At 40.6% G+C, this 15,332-nt stretch overlaps 1 protein-coding gene across 2 annotated transcripts; it reads right to left on the bottom strand.

Annotated features, from left to right (window-relative positions):
* Window positions 1-538: 538 nt before the first annotated feature.
* upf3a (UPF3A regulator of nonsense mediated mRNA decay) lies at window positions 539-6,985 on the bottom strand. Of its 2 annotated transcripts, XM_036545436.1 has the most exons (11): window positions 6,825-6,985; window positions 6,035-6,141; window positions 5,743-5,849; window positions 5,358-5,456; window positions 4,586-4,696; window positions 4,192-4,247; window positions 3,893-4,051; window positions 3,499-3,644; window positions 2,938-3,232; window positions 2,331-2,408; window positions 539-716 (listed from the first exon to the last, which is right to left on the bottom strand). In XM_036545436.1, the coding sequence occupies exons 1-11, from the start codon at window positions 6,963-6,965 to the stop codon at window positions 552-554; spliced, it is 1,464 nt and encodes a 487-aa protein (XP_036401329.1). In that variant the 5' UTR covers window positions 6,966-6,985; the 3' UTR covers window positions 539-551. The 2 variants fall into 2 exon arrangements, with proteins under 2 accessions (XP_036401329.1, XP_036401330.1); XM_036545437.1 differs by lacking the exon at window positions 2,331-2,408.
* Between the last annotated feature and the right edge of the window lie 8,347 nt (window positions 6,986-15,332).

Below are 15,332 nucleotides of genomic sequence, written 5' to 3'. Positions count from 1 at the left end.
TTAGATATACTGTATTGTAGGTTATACATCCATGCAGAAACATACAGGTACAGATTTTGCCACATATTACTTTGTCTTTGATAAAGATTTGTAAATTAGATTTAAACTCATTCTCTATGAGCTAATGAAATTAGTTTTTGGTCCACTACAAAACATTTACCAATAATATCTCTCTAATTTATGAGGTATCCCATATCAACAGCCGACAGTATGTGGTGAACACAAAGTGTGCTTCTGTAAGTACATTTCTTATAAAACAATAGAACTCTTGAGTATTTTGTAGAAATATAAATGACACTATCAGGCAGTGACCTCTGGCATGAAGCTAAAACACAGCACATAATTTCAACACACCTGCATTGTAACATTTCTGTAGAATCACTGATGCAGTACTCAGTCTTTACAATGCGTGTTATCAGGGAAAAGAAAGAGCCGGCCATTTATATTGTGTGCTCTTTTGAAGAGTGACACGACAGGATTAACTTGAGGAAATAACCCACGATTCCATTCACCGGCATTACCCTCCTCCCATGGTTAGGCGATTGGCAAGATTACTCGTCCCCGCTCTTCTCGGACCCCGTCCCCATGGCCATCTCGTACCTGGGCTCGCCTCCACGCTCTGGCGAGTTGCCGAAGCAGTCATACCCCTTGCCCCCCGACCCCGCGCGGGTACGGCTGTGCGCCCCTGGCTGGTACAGCTGCATGGCAGGACGGTCCTGTTACGAAAAAAGCCCGAGACAGAAAAGAAGAGAGCGCCGCACTCTGTCATAACTACAAGGCTTCACTCCCAACACGACATAGCATGTCATTCAAGCGGTGGGACTCAAAACGGCTAAGGACTCGGTTACTACTGCGATCGTCTGTGTGATCGCTACATGCCTTTTCTCTGTGGTTGCTCTCAACACAAGGCCAGATTCAATGAAACTGCATTGCGTAAGGCGGCAGTATATCCCTAAAATCTGAAGCACTTTCCTGAACTGTGAGATGCTTTTCGAGAATCAGCAGGACTCATACAATGATAGTGTAACCACACTTGCCTGAATGTGCACAGATAGGCTTTGAGGCTAACAACAGTGAAATCTGCTTTCCAAAGGAGATTGTTTTCGATTCACTTTAACATCCTTTATATGTCTTACTTTCAAAGGCATACACTAAAATAAGCAGACAAGACAAACCTGTTGAAATGACACAGTAAAGGCTGCAAATCCCAAGGGAGGATTGAAATACATATACACACATTAAAACTTAAATCAATATTACAAAAGGTTTTTTTTTTAAAACAACAATGATTAATGAATAAGAGTTTAAACAACCACAAGTTTATAATGTAGATATAAAAGCAACATTAAATTAGTAAATGTACACAAATGTAGTAAACAGCAGCCAAATTTTATGAATAAATATCTTCATTTACATTTAATGCCAGCCATTCACATTTAAACAATATATGGAGTTCAGTAAGGCACAAAGTTAAACCAAAGGATATTGGTTAAATGATTAATTATTGTCCAAGCATTAAATAGCACACTGCAGTCATATTGAATCTGGATCTCACTGCTTCTAACCACCAGGTCTTTAAACGAGATCTTTAACGAAATTTCAGCTTTTGCGATGGTAAGGGAGTTTTAACAGTGCAAAAGTGCACCCCGCCCAAAGCTTTTTACTGCCTTTTAGAGCAAATGATAATGGATTGAATCAATCAGTGGGTAGGAGCACACATTGCTAGATGCAAAAAATATCAAAAAATATTTTACATAAGGGTTTATTTGCATATTAAAATGTGGTCCAATGTGTCAAGTGATACCATTGCCATAGTTATTGACAACAAAAGACGATTGCAAAATTTTATTTTTGAAGTAATCGTCAGCCCCTGAAGATAATTCCATGAAACAGAACATGAAACATGAGAGACCAATTGTTTTTATTCTTAAAAAAGCTCTCTGTATTTCAAAAGATTAAAAATGTTAAAAAATTACTCTGTTAAACTACATTTTTACTCTTCATTTTACTTCAACCATAATACTTTTCATTGTTTACTGTTGCTATTCTGTGTAATATGAACAAAGGGACACATATTCAGTGTCCCGTTTCCTGATTCATTGCACAGGCCGTCACTCAGAAAGAGCTGTGTTCCCCTTATGCCCAATGGTTCATTATTATGTAACAATTCATAGCGTCACTGTATCTGGAGCGCGCTGCCACCATGTGGTAGTGTTTCTAACAGGCCATCTTTTTTTGCTGTCAACAATGAGGCAAGGCCCTGAATGGAGCCTCCCAGCTCCACTGCGTAACCCCTCCCCTGGGTGCAAAGGCTGGAGAGCTATCTGTACCTTGACTGGCAGAGCCCCTCCTATCTGGTCTCGCCCCTCAGACTGGGAGGTCCTTTTGTCCTGATGCGCTAACACAGACTGGGAGACACGTGTCTTCGATCAATGGAAAGACCCATTTTGCCACGGTCTGATCACAGCTAACAGGCTCTAGAGATCTCTGCAGTGCAATGCACAGCTGACAACACAAGCAGGTGGTGCAACGCAAGCCCCTGGGAGGTGATGGATTTGTGTTGCAAACCAACAGCCATCATTTAAGTGTAGCATAGAATATATAGGTTAAATGAGTAGTACTTGTGTGTAGTAGTACTAAGTGACTAGGAAGGTTCTGACAGGAAGACAAATGACTCTCTGATCCCTACTGCACTGCCAACGCACACATAAAGATATGTATAAAGAATGACATGAGCCCTTATGCTCTTCAAAACTAGGCTTACTGTTAAGTCACCATGCCATGTGCTTGTGTTGTCCAGGCTTTAGCATCCGACTAAGGTTAGCGTCTGTGACTTTGTCATTGTGTGAATGTACCACAGAAAGATCTGCATTCATTCTTGCTTTCGGTAAATGCACTGAGAGCAGACTTGGAATTTCCACATGGAGCCTCGCTCACCTTGTTTCGAATGCGTTCCTTCCGGCTGCCCATGTCCTCCCTGTCATCCTTCCCCAGCTTGTCCCCTGTGTCCGGGCAAAACGAGTAGTTGTGGTGGTGGCTGTCCTTCTTGGCCCTGTCCTGGCAGTACCCCTTGCCCCACTTGGTCTCTTCCTTGTGGCGCATGAACTTGTCGAACTCGTAGTGGTGCCTCTGGCGCTTGCGTTCCTCGTCGCGACCCCGATGCCTGTCTGGGTCCTTGTCCCTCAGCCTGCGGCCGTGGTCCCTTTGTTCCTTGTCACTCTCAGCCTGGCTTCTGGAGGGACAGCGGACACATTCTCATTCAACAGAGGGGCACAGGGACAGTTTTAACTGCGTGATCCCTTTCTGACACCACTGACTCCTTTTTACCAAGATAAATCAAGAATTGACTTTTATCTTAATAGATTTAGACAGGTACACAACTTTCAGAGATTAGCAGGTTTGCTTATTTGTTCTGCGGTTACTTATCTGATTCAATAAACACATTTGATTGGATGTATAATGTCCAGGGTAGGAATGGATACATATAAAGCTTCTTACTTGTCTTTTGCCTCCTTTTCCAGATGCTTTGCCTTCATGTGTCCAGATGATTTGTCCCATCTGTTCCTCTCAGTGTCTCCGCTGTCACCTCTGTCTTTCAGTCTGTCAGAGTCTGGATCATCATCTCTGTCCGATTTCTTCAGGAGCTGAGACATTCACAAATACTAATATAATTTGTTCATTCAAATAGTGCAGCAGAACAGGATTTGGAAGCCAGTGCTTTGAAGGTATTTATTTTTAACAAGCTAATGTTCATTTCTGTTACAATCAGAAATAGGATAAATGACAGTGGTTTAAAATACAATACTTCAGAAATTGTTGGTTTACACAATCACCAACAAGCTGCTCAATGCACTGTGTTAGCTGTGAGTCCATGGGAATCACAGTGGCACACCTTGATTTTGATCTCCTTCTCCGCCAGCTTCTTTTGCTTCTCAGCCTCCTTGCGTTTGCGCCTCTCTTCCTCCCTCCGCTTCCTCTTCTCCTCCTCCCTCTGTCGCTTTTTCTCCTGCTCCCTGCGCCTCCTCTCCTCTCTCTTCTCCTCCCTGATCCTCTGATCAACAGCACAAAGAAGACACGAGTGTCTTCAGCCATAACCAGAGCAGAGCCACATCACATTTCCAAGGCAAATTACATATTTGAATCATATTTTCAAACTACATTGTAGAAAAAGGAAAGGTGATGTTGTATTACCTGCTTCTCAAGTTTCTTGTTTTTTATGTATTCCAGAAGTGGTGTTGTTCTCTTGGCTGTAACGATATCAATCATCATACATATGAACCACCTTCATTCTCCACATACAGTTAAAAAAAAGTTGCAGATTGCAAATGTGATGTTTAGAGAGTAAATGTGTGCAAAAACAAATTTCACATTGCATGCTTGCATAATATAAATTATAATCCAACCTTCTCCAATCAACCTTTGAAAAATGAACAATGAATGTCGAGAAAAAAGGCTGAGGATTTCCAGGTCACTATATTTTGCTTGTTGTGAATTTGCATGGAGTTGATTGCAACAGTTCATGGTGCACAATTGCTGTATTGTGAAAAGGCCCAGGTTGTCTGAAGTGTTAAACAGGACCACACACCTATTAGCTCTCTGGTCTTTGCCTCGATCTCTCCCAGCAGTGTCTCTGGATTGGCTGTCGTCTTCTCCTCATCACAGCAGTAGCTCTCCAGAAACCTCCTGTACTCTGGGTCTTGGGTAAAACAGACAGGTTGGACAGCAGAACAAATGATGGATCACAAATATGAAAACATACTGTAACATACTGTGTTAAATAAATTTCTCTGTCTTTTTTAGTTGTAAAGCATCTACAGATGTTGAATTATCCTGGATTCTAATGTTTGGTATTTAAAGGCATAAAATATCATATGGTGTAACTTCCTGAGCATAAATGCAAATAACAAAAATATTTGAACAGTGTTCAAATTCATAATACTGTTAAATAGCTGTTAAAGAGCTGTTAAATAAATAAAGTGTAATTATTTTGTCAGACTTTGTAGTAAAATGAGGAGACTTGGGGTTGTATTTTAAAATATTTTTTAAATATTCTTTTACCTGAAAACATTCGCCTCAAAAATGGATTGTACCAAATGTTATATGGTGTAACCAACACGAAAAATTTAGATTGTATGCCATTTAGATGTGGCATACAGCTATCTATGTGATATGATATGACACCACAAATATGACCACAAAGGACCCCTTTGACTTTGCAGAAATGTTTGTAAGGGTCAAATAAATATAGAATAATTTAGTTTTTGGTTCTTAGCATTCTTCAAATTTCTAAGAACCAAAAACATATTGGTTCATGTGGTGTACAGCTAGACACAGCTTTTAAGGGATGAACATAATACCTTCTTCAATACTTCCAGCTTTGGCATCTTTCTTTTTCAGCTTTTTCTTGGAAACTTTCTGAAATGGTGCAAATTCTACAACAGCAGGATATTCTTGGCCTGGGTAGATAATAACAAAGGCACAATACCAGTCTGTTAATTTCATCCTTTTGTAATAAAATAAAACTTTAAAAAAAGGTTTTCTCTAGACAATTAACCTTAGAAGATGCAATCTAATATGATACACGTCTAATAGTCGTGAAAAATTGCTATAATTAAACACATTGACAAACTAAAGGTATACAGATCAATACAATTCCCTCAATGAATTTGCAATTTCACAATGTGTGCTTCATTGGCTACCGAAATATATGCCTGTCTTGCAGCTGAGAAAGGCGATAATTACCTTTGTTGTCTATGAAAACATAGCCATCGAATCGGTCTCTGAAGAGGACAATATCTTCTGGGTTTTTAAAATTAATGTATGCCCGGGAGAAAAGGTGTGGATACAGACTGTAAGGAAAAAAAAAAAAAAACACCAGCATAACCACCCCATCCCAAGTGAACCAGCTTATTACAACCACGTTACGTTCTGTACTGGAGAAAAAAATATATATATTTCGCTGTTTGTAGCTATTCTGACCATAGAGTGATAATAACGCGAATATGCATTTAACCATAAACAATTGTTATTTTACCTTTGATCAGCTGAGAAAAATTCAAAATAGTCATAGGCGGGCAACGGACTGATCTGCTCTTCCAGCTGGTCCTTTGATAGGCTTGGTGGTAGGCGCCGAATAACAACCTGTAGGTGAGCATGTCCGTTAAAATGCGAACAGTCCGCAATGTTGTTAAGGACAGTCCATGCAAACACGAAGACACATTTCTACTGCCCTCCCACGCCGCACGTTGTTTTGATCGCAACCACCCTCTTGCACGCTGCGTCAAGGTCATGTATGGGTATATTTGCAATGTGCCAGTCGTGCCAGACCCTCGGAGCAACCGTTTCTCAGTGGCAGTGTTTGAAACCATGAGATTACGTAACACACCGGGCTATTTGGTTGCGGTAGCTAACGTTAACGTTATCCCGCTAAACAGCTTGCTGAGTGCACAGTGCACACGTTGAGTGCAACTGCTCGCTAACTGGCAAGGCACATACCATTTTAATTCTAAGTATTAGTTAGGCTATAGAAGCTATCTAGTCCTTATGTGTTATCCATAAACCGATATTCTGGGACGAGCATTTGGAAACCACGGAAATGTATGTAGCAATCTGACAGTAATGTTAACTATTTAATGTTGACGTTGGTGTTAATCTCCTAATTTCCTTTTTGTGATACAATTATATTGATGTCAGATGTCCAATTTATTTGGGTGCGATGAGACTACTTCGCTGTCTGTGGTGCTGATCTGACCTCGCCGCGATATGTCGCTGCTTAGATTGCGTTTACAAGAACACATTCAAGCCGTGGTAGGAAACGTCTCTACCTTGGTGAAGATTTCTTTTTTCTCTTCCTTAGGCTTAGGGTTGGCAGAGACACCGTCTTGCTCTCTCGGAAGGTCCCTAAATTGTATTTCGACAATCCTCCTTTCCCTTCCGCTCGTCACCAGCTCCTTCTCAGACCTCATCTTTCTGGCTCCGCTGTCAGGGAGACAGTCTTATCGCGAAAGTGGCCAAATACCGCGAGCATTCAGTGAGCTCATCCAACGCTGCAGTCCAACCGCATGTAATGAAGTCGAATGGCTCGCCGCCGATTATTGACTCTCACTTCACATACCACTGTAGATCCGTCTAATATAAAAGTACAGCCTTTATTTTGCATTTGCACAGTGTTTACTCATATGTTAGAAATGATTATAACAAAATGGGTTGACACGAATTACAGAAAAAATACAAGAGAAACTGACAAACATAAATGAATGTGTAGGCATTATAACATTTATATCAAGTATGGCTAATTTAACAGTCACAATGTGGAAAGGACTAATCACCTTTGAGCTTCATTTTATCAACAACAGACAAGTGACAACGAACAAGTTGCATGTAAACACTGCATACTGACAAGCATACACTGACAAGTATATTTTACACAACAAATACTCTTCCTCTTTTCAGAAAGCTTCTATGCACTGTAAGATAACAGTCAAGATAACAGCTACAACATCCACATGCCATTATAATCACAATGGCAGGAAATATACATTTAAATCTGCTGTTGTGTTATTCCTACATGAATAGGAATAACAACAATATAAAACACTGGAAAATAAAATATGCTAGAAAAAAAAGTCATAAATGGGTCATAGTGCTTGAATAGTTTCATTGAGTGGTGGTTACATGTTAATGCTGTAGAAAAAATAGCCAATGCCTTAGGCCTTAACAAGTGTCATGTTACCAACATGACACTTTTCCCCAGAAAATGAATTTCCTGGTTTGTTGTTTATGCTCTGACAATGGTTTAAGGGTTTACTGTGTTCCGGTTTTGTGCCTTTCACAATGCATCATATAATGTGACTGATAGATGGGGTAAGGGAATGGCACAGTTTTACAACGTGTAAGCTTGTGTAGACGTAGAAGTAACACCACCGTTGGTTGAATTCCAAAATTGCAGACATCTGTTATTATTTGTACATAAAATATCACCTCAACAAGTCATCATTCCTAGCAGCTGATGACGACTCTTGTTTTCCGGACAGCAAGCCCTGCACAGCAGAGCCTTGTCCTCACAATCACGAGGTGCAGGTAGATAATGGCATTTCCAAGTAGTTTCAAGTGTCTAAGTGGTTGATTTTGCTTTTGAATACCAACTTTGTCCCTGATAATTTAAGACAAACCACACTGTCACCAGGCAACCACAGTAATACAGAAATACAGATGCACTGCGTTGCACTTGTGCTACAGGTATACTGGTGGTAGAAAAACAACATCCTCCGTGATAATATGATCAATCACATGTATTAACATAAAACAAAGAATTATGTCTACAGAAATATATTTTTCCCAAAGAGTCAGATCACACAGGTCACATAGGTTTTTGTATTTGTGGAAACTCCGTAATTTATAGAACTGTATTTAAAGCTATTACAGAATGACAAGTAAGACTTGTCATGATTAGTCTTTTTACGTGGGACGGCAGTGTAGCATAGTGGTTAAGGAGCAGGACTCGTAACCGAAAGGTTCGATCCCCGCTGGGACACTGCTGCTGTACCCTTGGGCAAGGTACTTAACCCACAATTTCCTCAGTAAATATCCAGCTGTATAAATGGATAACATTGTAAGTCGCTTTGGATAAAAGTGTCTGCTAAATGAATAAATGTAAATGTAAATGTACCAAAGAAAAATTTTACACTTACACTGAGATTTACGGACGCATCTTCAGAAAGCTAAGCAAATGTGGTATCTGTGTACTGATGTGTGAGTAAAACATAGAAATACATATAATACATTGCATCCGTCTCTCAAATATGAAAAAAATACATTACAACTGCAAACATCTTGAGAACACCCAATAGAAGCCCTGGATAAAATCCCAAGCATTGAAAAATAAATCAATTTTTCACTGAACAAACAGCAACAGAACATGAATAGTGTGCACTTTGAAACCAGACCATCATAATCAACATACACTTCATAAAAGAAACATTAATCAATTCACCTTTTCTGCTCATTGCAAAGGCAACTGGCTGAAGAGTAGAGAGCATAAAATGGCAAAAAAGAAATTTTAATCCAGCAGTCCCATCATGAAAACTCACCACAATCACAGCAAAACTCACCAGGAGATGGTGTCGCATTTTGATGTTTCTGAAAAGTCATTAGGGGTATTGACATGCTAAGACCAGGGGAACTGAACACTTGCAGCTGAAGTCAGATACTGTAGACTCTCCAGCAGTATTAAAAAACCCACTTCCAGGGAGGAGGACAGCTGCCAAATAACAGTCTCGCTGTGAAGCTTGTTGTTGTGGCCGGAGCACAGAGTTGCGTGGTGGTGGATCTGATCACCTCTCGTTGCTGGAGGGCGTCTCGCTGTCAGACGACTCGCTGTCGCTGCAGCTGGGCTTGGTGCTGGCCCGGGTGCTGGCCCTGGGAGGGCACAGCGGGCTGGTGGTGCTGGCGGTGCTGAAGGTGCTCCAGGCGTCCGGGCTGTTGGGCTGGCTCAGGGCGCGTCCGTGGCAGTCACGGCAAGGCACTGCACACCACAGTCAACGATCAATCACTCACTCACTTTAACATCCTCCCCTCAACCAGAGAACCTTTCTCCCTTTGTAATTAATGATTTATTTAAAAAGGGCTTCTGGTTACTGCAGGTCACAAGCACAACCTTATTAGCATTTCTCATTATAGTGCATAATTAGCATTCAATGATCACACACACTGTTCATTCTGTGTGACCAAGATGTTTGGCATATTGTGTTTCACAAGTTAGATACATTTAAACCTCATTAACAATATTAAGATACACTACATCTCATACAAATGGATGATCAATTGGCTGCTGACTCTTGTGCCACACCATCAGTTCCCGAGAGCATCAGCCACCTACCGCTGAGAAAGGTCTGCTTCCCGCTGCTGGTCTCCAGGCAGAGCCTGGGAGACGGCCTCTCAGGGGTGGACACGGAGCTCTTCAGGCTGGGGACGAAGGTGGAGCATGTGTCCAGGTCCCGGCACACGCGCTCTTGCGTGTAGGTGGCGACGGATTTGGACGGGGTGCAGCCCATCGCCACACTTCCCCCATGAGGGCCAAGGTACACGCTGCCGATCGCGGGGGTGTGCGGGGGGGTAGGGACTGAAGCCCACCAGCCAGCTCTCTCCAGCTCTCTAAGCCTCCGGAGAGATCCTGCCTCTCCACACCTCTCAGCAGCTGGCCTTTGAAGGGAAGTGGAGGGGTGACGTTGCCGCTCTCCAAAGGGATGGCGTCAGACCGCCTGTGGAGCGTATCTCTGCCACAGGCTTCAATTTAGAGAGGAGGAGTAAGGCTGCTGCTTTGCAAAGGGCTGGAAAAAAAAATTCACAGCTGCGTTTCACCAATGACAGTGGGAAAGAGGCTTTGGAGAATACTTGACATGCCCAAATAAGAGCAAATTAGTCAAGGGCCATCAATGAAAGGAAATGGATTCTTCTTCAGACTTACGTTAACTGTGCCTAAAATGTGCTATGGTTTATGATCACAAGTGTTTCATAAGAAATGGGCCAGTGTTCATTACCACGCTGATACTGAGAGTGTATTTCATTTATGAATTAACTCATTGGATGAAACTGTCAAAAAAAAAACAAGAGATAATGTCAACCACTGCCTCAGCCTCCACATCATCATCAAATACAGGGGATATTGAGCTCAATACAGTCAGCATGGTAGCTGATTTTACAATTCGAATTATTCTAACACAATGTTGATTCATTGGGGGGAGGATATGACCCAAAGCAAATAAATGAAAAGGGCAGATAATCATTAAAAAAATATGGTAATGAAGTGTTGTGCCTAGACAGATATCTACAACTGTAACATACATCCCCATGCATCGTATTATTCACAGTACTCCAGTACTCCCAAGGTAATGTTTCTGAAGAGAAATCCCAACTGTTTGCACCATAAATTCCATGCATCTTCACCAAAGGTTATAGTTTAATTTCAGTTTAATCAATATATTGGAGTTCTGGTACAGTAAAACAAAAATACTTTAACAAGTAAAGTCAAATTAAGGTTTGAAACTCTTTCAACACATACTGGTAAATACAGTTCACGTGGCTGTTAGACCCACGATTATCCAATAGCAGCTAATTTGCAACAAATTTGAATTAGTTACTTGAACCTGATGACACATTACGCATAGATGCAACGTGGTACCTCATGACATCAATATGTATGACATCAGCATGTATACCTCAGGGAGCAATACGATTTTCATTTAAAACAAAAATAAGCACTGATGCCATTTGCTTCATTTGTTTCTCATGCTTTTTTCCTGCTTAATAAAAATAACACATTGAACATTAAGACAAGTACCTAGAGAAAACTTATTAGCCAGAGCCTTGCAACACAATGTGAAATGAGGGTCCTTTGACATCCATCGAGTGCCCCATGCATAATTCATTGACCGCAAGTACACCTTGTTGCCCCATGACTGAAGAGAGTGATTCAGACAGAACCAGTGTAGTTCTACTGACACCAAAAATAGTCCGTGGAGGAGAAATACAATGCGCGGCGTGAAGCCCCCCCTGCTCCAAGCCCTTTCACCTGAGTACGAAGCAGGCCTGTTTTTAGAACCAGGCCCTCTGGAGATCCTTTTCCTGGTTGGCACCTGAGGAGAAATAGAACCTCTTATAAAACCATCCCCTGTCTCTCCCATGATGCCTCTCCAAGCTAAACAGTGCAACTGATAGGACACTGGCGAAAGCATCACCCACACAAAGAGGAGTCTGGAAAAAGCTGGATATTGTGACAAATGGAGATTTACATTAAGCCGGACAGCTGCCACAAGTTTTCAACTACATTTAACAGCAAGAACAGGTCTTATGGTGAATGTAAATTTAAACCTGGATAAACACTAAACATGTAGTTGAGCAAAACATTCTGAATCAGCATTTATATCTGCATTTCCTGTGTGTCGATTTTTAAAACTACAGTTCTGTCCTTATTACACCACATTGTCCACAGTCATTCGGTTGTGGGAATTTTAATGATATCACTAATTTCATCATTACTCATTGCAATCTTGCATTTTGTTCATTTTAATCTATTGATAACATAGCCCAGTGTATCCCTACCCTGGTCACAGAGACACCACCTTGTATGCTGTATACCTTCCCTTAATGCTGGGTTTATCTTGCTCTTTATCAGGTAGGTTTTGTTCGGGCTTTGTATTGAATATGATCCAAATTTATTACGTCTAGATTTAATCTGGTATGCGTTGTTTGTGAAAGACATGTGCTGTTGGAGTTGTGTTTACTCTAAGTAAAATATAAAGCAAAGTTGTTTAGTCAACCTATTTTTGTTAATATCTGTCCTTTTAATAACTTTCTACTACTGTCTCAGTTATGATTAATTTCTTAACAAAGCTGCACGCTCGTCTTGAATAATAAGTGATTTAAGGGGCTCAAATGAATGGAAATAACAGAATCATCTTTCCTTGTATCCTTCTGTTGGTAGAAACACTTCCAGCAGCCCATATCTGTGATAAGTAAAGTAATTAAGTAAAAAAAGTAAGTAAAAAAAGTAGGTAAAAGCAGCCAATACTTGCTAACTATTTCTAAATGCAGATAATATTCAGTGAATGGCTCAATAAAAAACTCTAACTGAAAGTTCAACTGGGATGAAAACATTTTATCACGAGGAAAAATTCACGTGACACTGATGTTCATTCCTGTAAACATTCATAATTTTGAGTGGTTTCTGGCAGATATGACCCTGACTATGTTAAAAAGGTTTTCATCTGTCCATAGTAAACAGAGAAAGCCAGTCTCCATACGGTCTACATCCATATAAAATTTGTAATGTCTGCAGCAGTGAACCAGTTCGTACTTTTTATTGAGGAATGAGTTTTCATATGAATGTTTCCCTGAGGAGAAAGAACAATTCCCTACGATCTCCACCCCCAGCACTCCCAGCCTTTGTACAAAGCTTATAATAGTTATGGTTTTGATTATGGTTACAGCAATATGTTTTTCTTATTAGGGTTTATTAAGGATATTATTGTTTGTACTTGGTATTTTTATTTTAGTTTTAGTGAAAATAGTTAGCATTAGTGCTTTAGTGATATTACATATATACAGCTGATCTGGGAATGTTTTCAGCCAGGTCTGGGACTATTGCTCATATCTATCAGAAGCACATCATAAAAATGATCAGGAACTGTCAGCACAAGATTTACACAAATGAGAATGGCCATTAAAAAGTAACACAAGGTTTCAGTTCAGCTAGCTATGTTTCCTATGTTGCAATGGTGCGGTGGTACTGCACTTATCTATTAGACCAACAATTGTGTATATTTTTCCTAGCTGTTGCCCAACGACAACCTAAAAATACTGCTATGCTAGGTCATTAGCTTGCCATCAAGCAAGCGTAATCATCCGCAGGCCAGCTATGACATTATCTATCCTGTCTCCATAGTTTTTCCTTTCCTTTTGTTCCCCTGTTCCCACATACCTCTCCATCTTCCCTCTCTCCTTCATTAAAACTCACTTAAATCAAAGGCACATGTCACACTCAGCTAAAGTGGGTAGCTAAGTACATACAGAGTATCATGGAGCAGGAACAGTCTTAATGGAGTGTTTGCATTAGCTGATTCCTGTCATCTCCTCAGGTAGCAATGATCCCTATTGAATCAACTAACTGGCATAATGGTGATGCTACGTAGAGAGCTTGATTGGCTGTGTAGGGATCTTGCAGTTATAGCAACACAGACAAGTACTTTGTGCAAGTACTTTTGTGCCAATGATTATCTATCCAACTATTCAAAGGCTAGCCAGCAGACCTGAGGGAAAATAAAGGTGAACCACTGTGTCTCTGATAGCGCAAGTGCCAATTCAAGCACAGTGCAAATGCCACTAATCAAAGTTCATTTGCATCTATTTTTTAGTATGCTTTGACAACAGTCATGACCAATTAAAACATTTGGAAAAGATACTTACTGAACTATTTACAACCTATTTGCAAAGCAACCACCACATTTATTCAGATATATGGCAACTGCTTCCATATATTCCGTATATATTTATTCAGACCTCGTGACCTCTCCCTTTAAATCCAGACACTATGTCTAGTTAGTCAGTTTGTGACTGGTAGGTCGGACAAAGCATCATCTTAACCAATATTTATATACAGTGAAGTTTGCATTAAAATCAAGAACAGCAGCTCAGATTTGGACTCGATGTGACCTGTAGCTGTTCACAGAGACAACTGTACTCTAAGAGTGACAAAAAAATAACTACATAGATGCAATCTGTAGCAAATTTTAAAAACACAGCTGTATTGATACCTGCTTACTGGAGACACCACTATGATCAAGCTGTTTGGGAGACCACGGTGAGTACCTGAGACAGCAATCTCACTGAGTTTATTAATAAACAAACAGAGAGGACACTAGAGAGTCTCTACAATGGCAACGTCATATTTCCCTTTGCATATGAATAACTCCTTAAGCTTACTGAGTGTAATCAGATGCAGGATACAACCATTCGTACACACTCACTAGACAATGCATCCATTGTCTGAACACAACATCACATACTTTGCATAACAATCCTGGAAAATCATGTGGTATAATGGAATCCTTTCTCTTGGAGTAACATTTTGATTTGTCTCTGTTTAAGATGGCTACCAAATGTCAGTACAAACTTATGAAAAACCAAACCAATCTTTGTTAAGAAATGAAATAAAATAACAACAGTGCCTCCAGAAAATACTTTGAGCATTTTCACAGGGTTAATTGTCCATACTGTATTCATCATAGATGTGAATTATCTGCTGAATGATGATATACATTAGTAGTACATTTGTTTAGAAATATCAGCAGTATATAGGCCGGCAGTACTTAGATATGATACATCCAGATCTTAACCGTCATAGGTTCTTAGCATGTGGATAGACACTGAAAAGGGCAAAGGCTTCAAAGCTGCGAAGAGGCCTTGAAGCTGGACGTGGCCAGAGGCCCATCATCGATGGCACCATAGATCTTCCCCCGCAATAGCGGGATGGGGCTATTGATCTCAGAGCGGAGATCACAGGGGGCGAGGATGACTCCATCGGCACAGTTCAGAATGCTAAGGCCCCCCAACACGAAACGCATAAGCAGACAGAGTGTCTCAGGAATAAGGTAAATGTCACAAGATATGAAATATCCTTGATGGTAAATGTTTTTTTTTCCTCCTTTGGTGTGTGTACAGGTAACCTTTGCTTAGATGACACACGTCCTAAATACGTTGCATTACAATACCTTTCGGAGAGCTTGTGAAGCCAGCTCACATAGGCATTGGATGTTCCCATATCTATGCTGGAGTCT

This window comes from Megalops cyprinoides, chromosome 14 (assembly GCF_013368585.1).
Source record: "Megalops cyprinoides isolate fMegCyp1 chromosome 14, fMegCyp1.pri, whole genome shotgun sequence".
NCBI lineage: Eukaryota > Metazoa > Chordata > Actinopteri > Elopiformes > Megalopidae > Megalops > Megalops cyprinoides.
The sequence above is the reverse complement of the archived record's forward strand: the minus strand, read 5'-3'. Positions and strand labels throughout refer to the sequence as shown.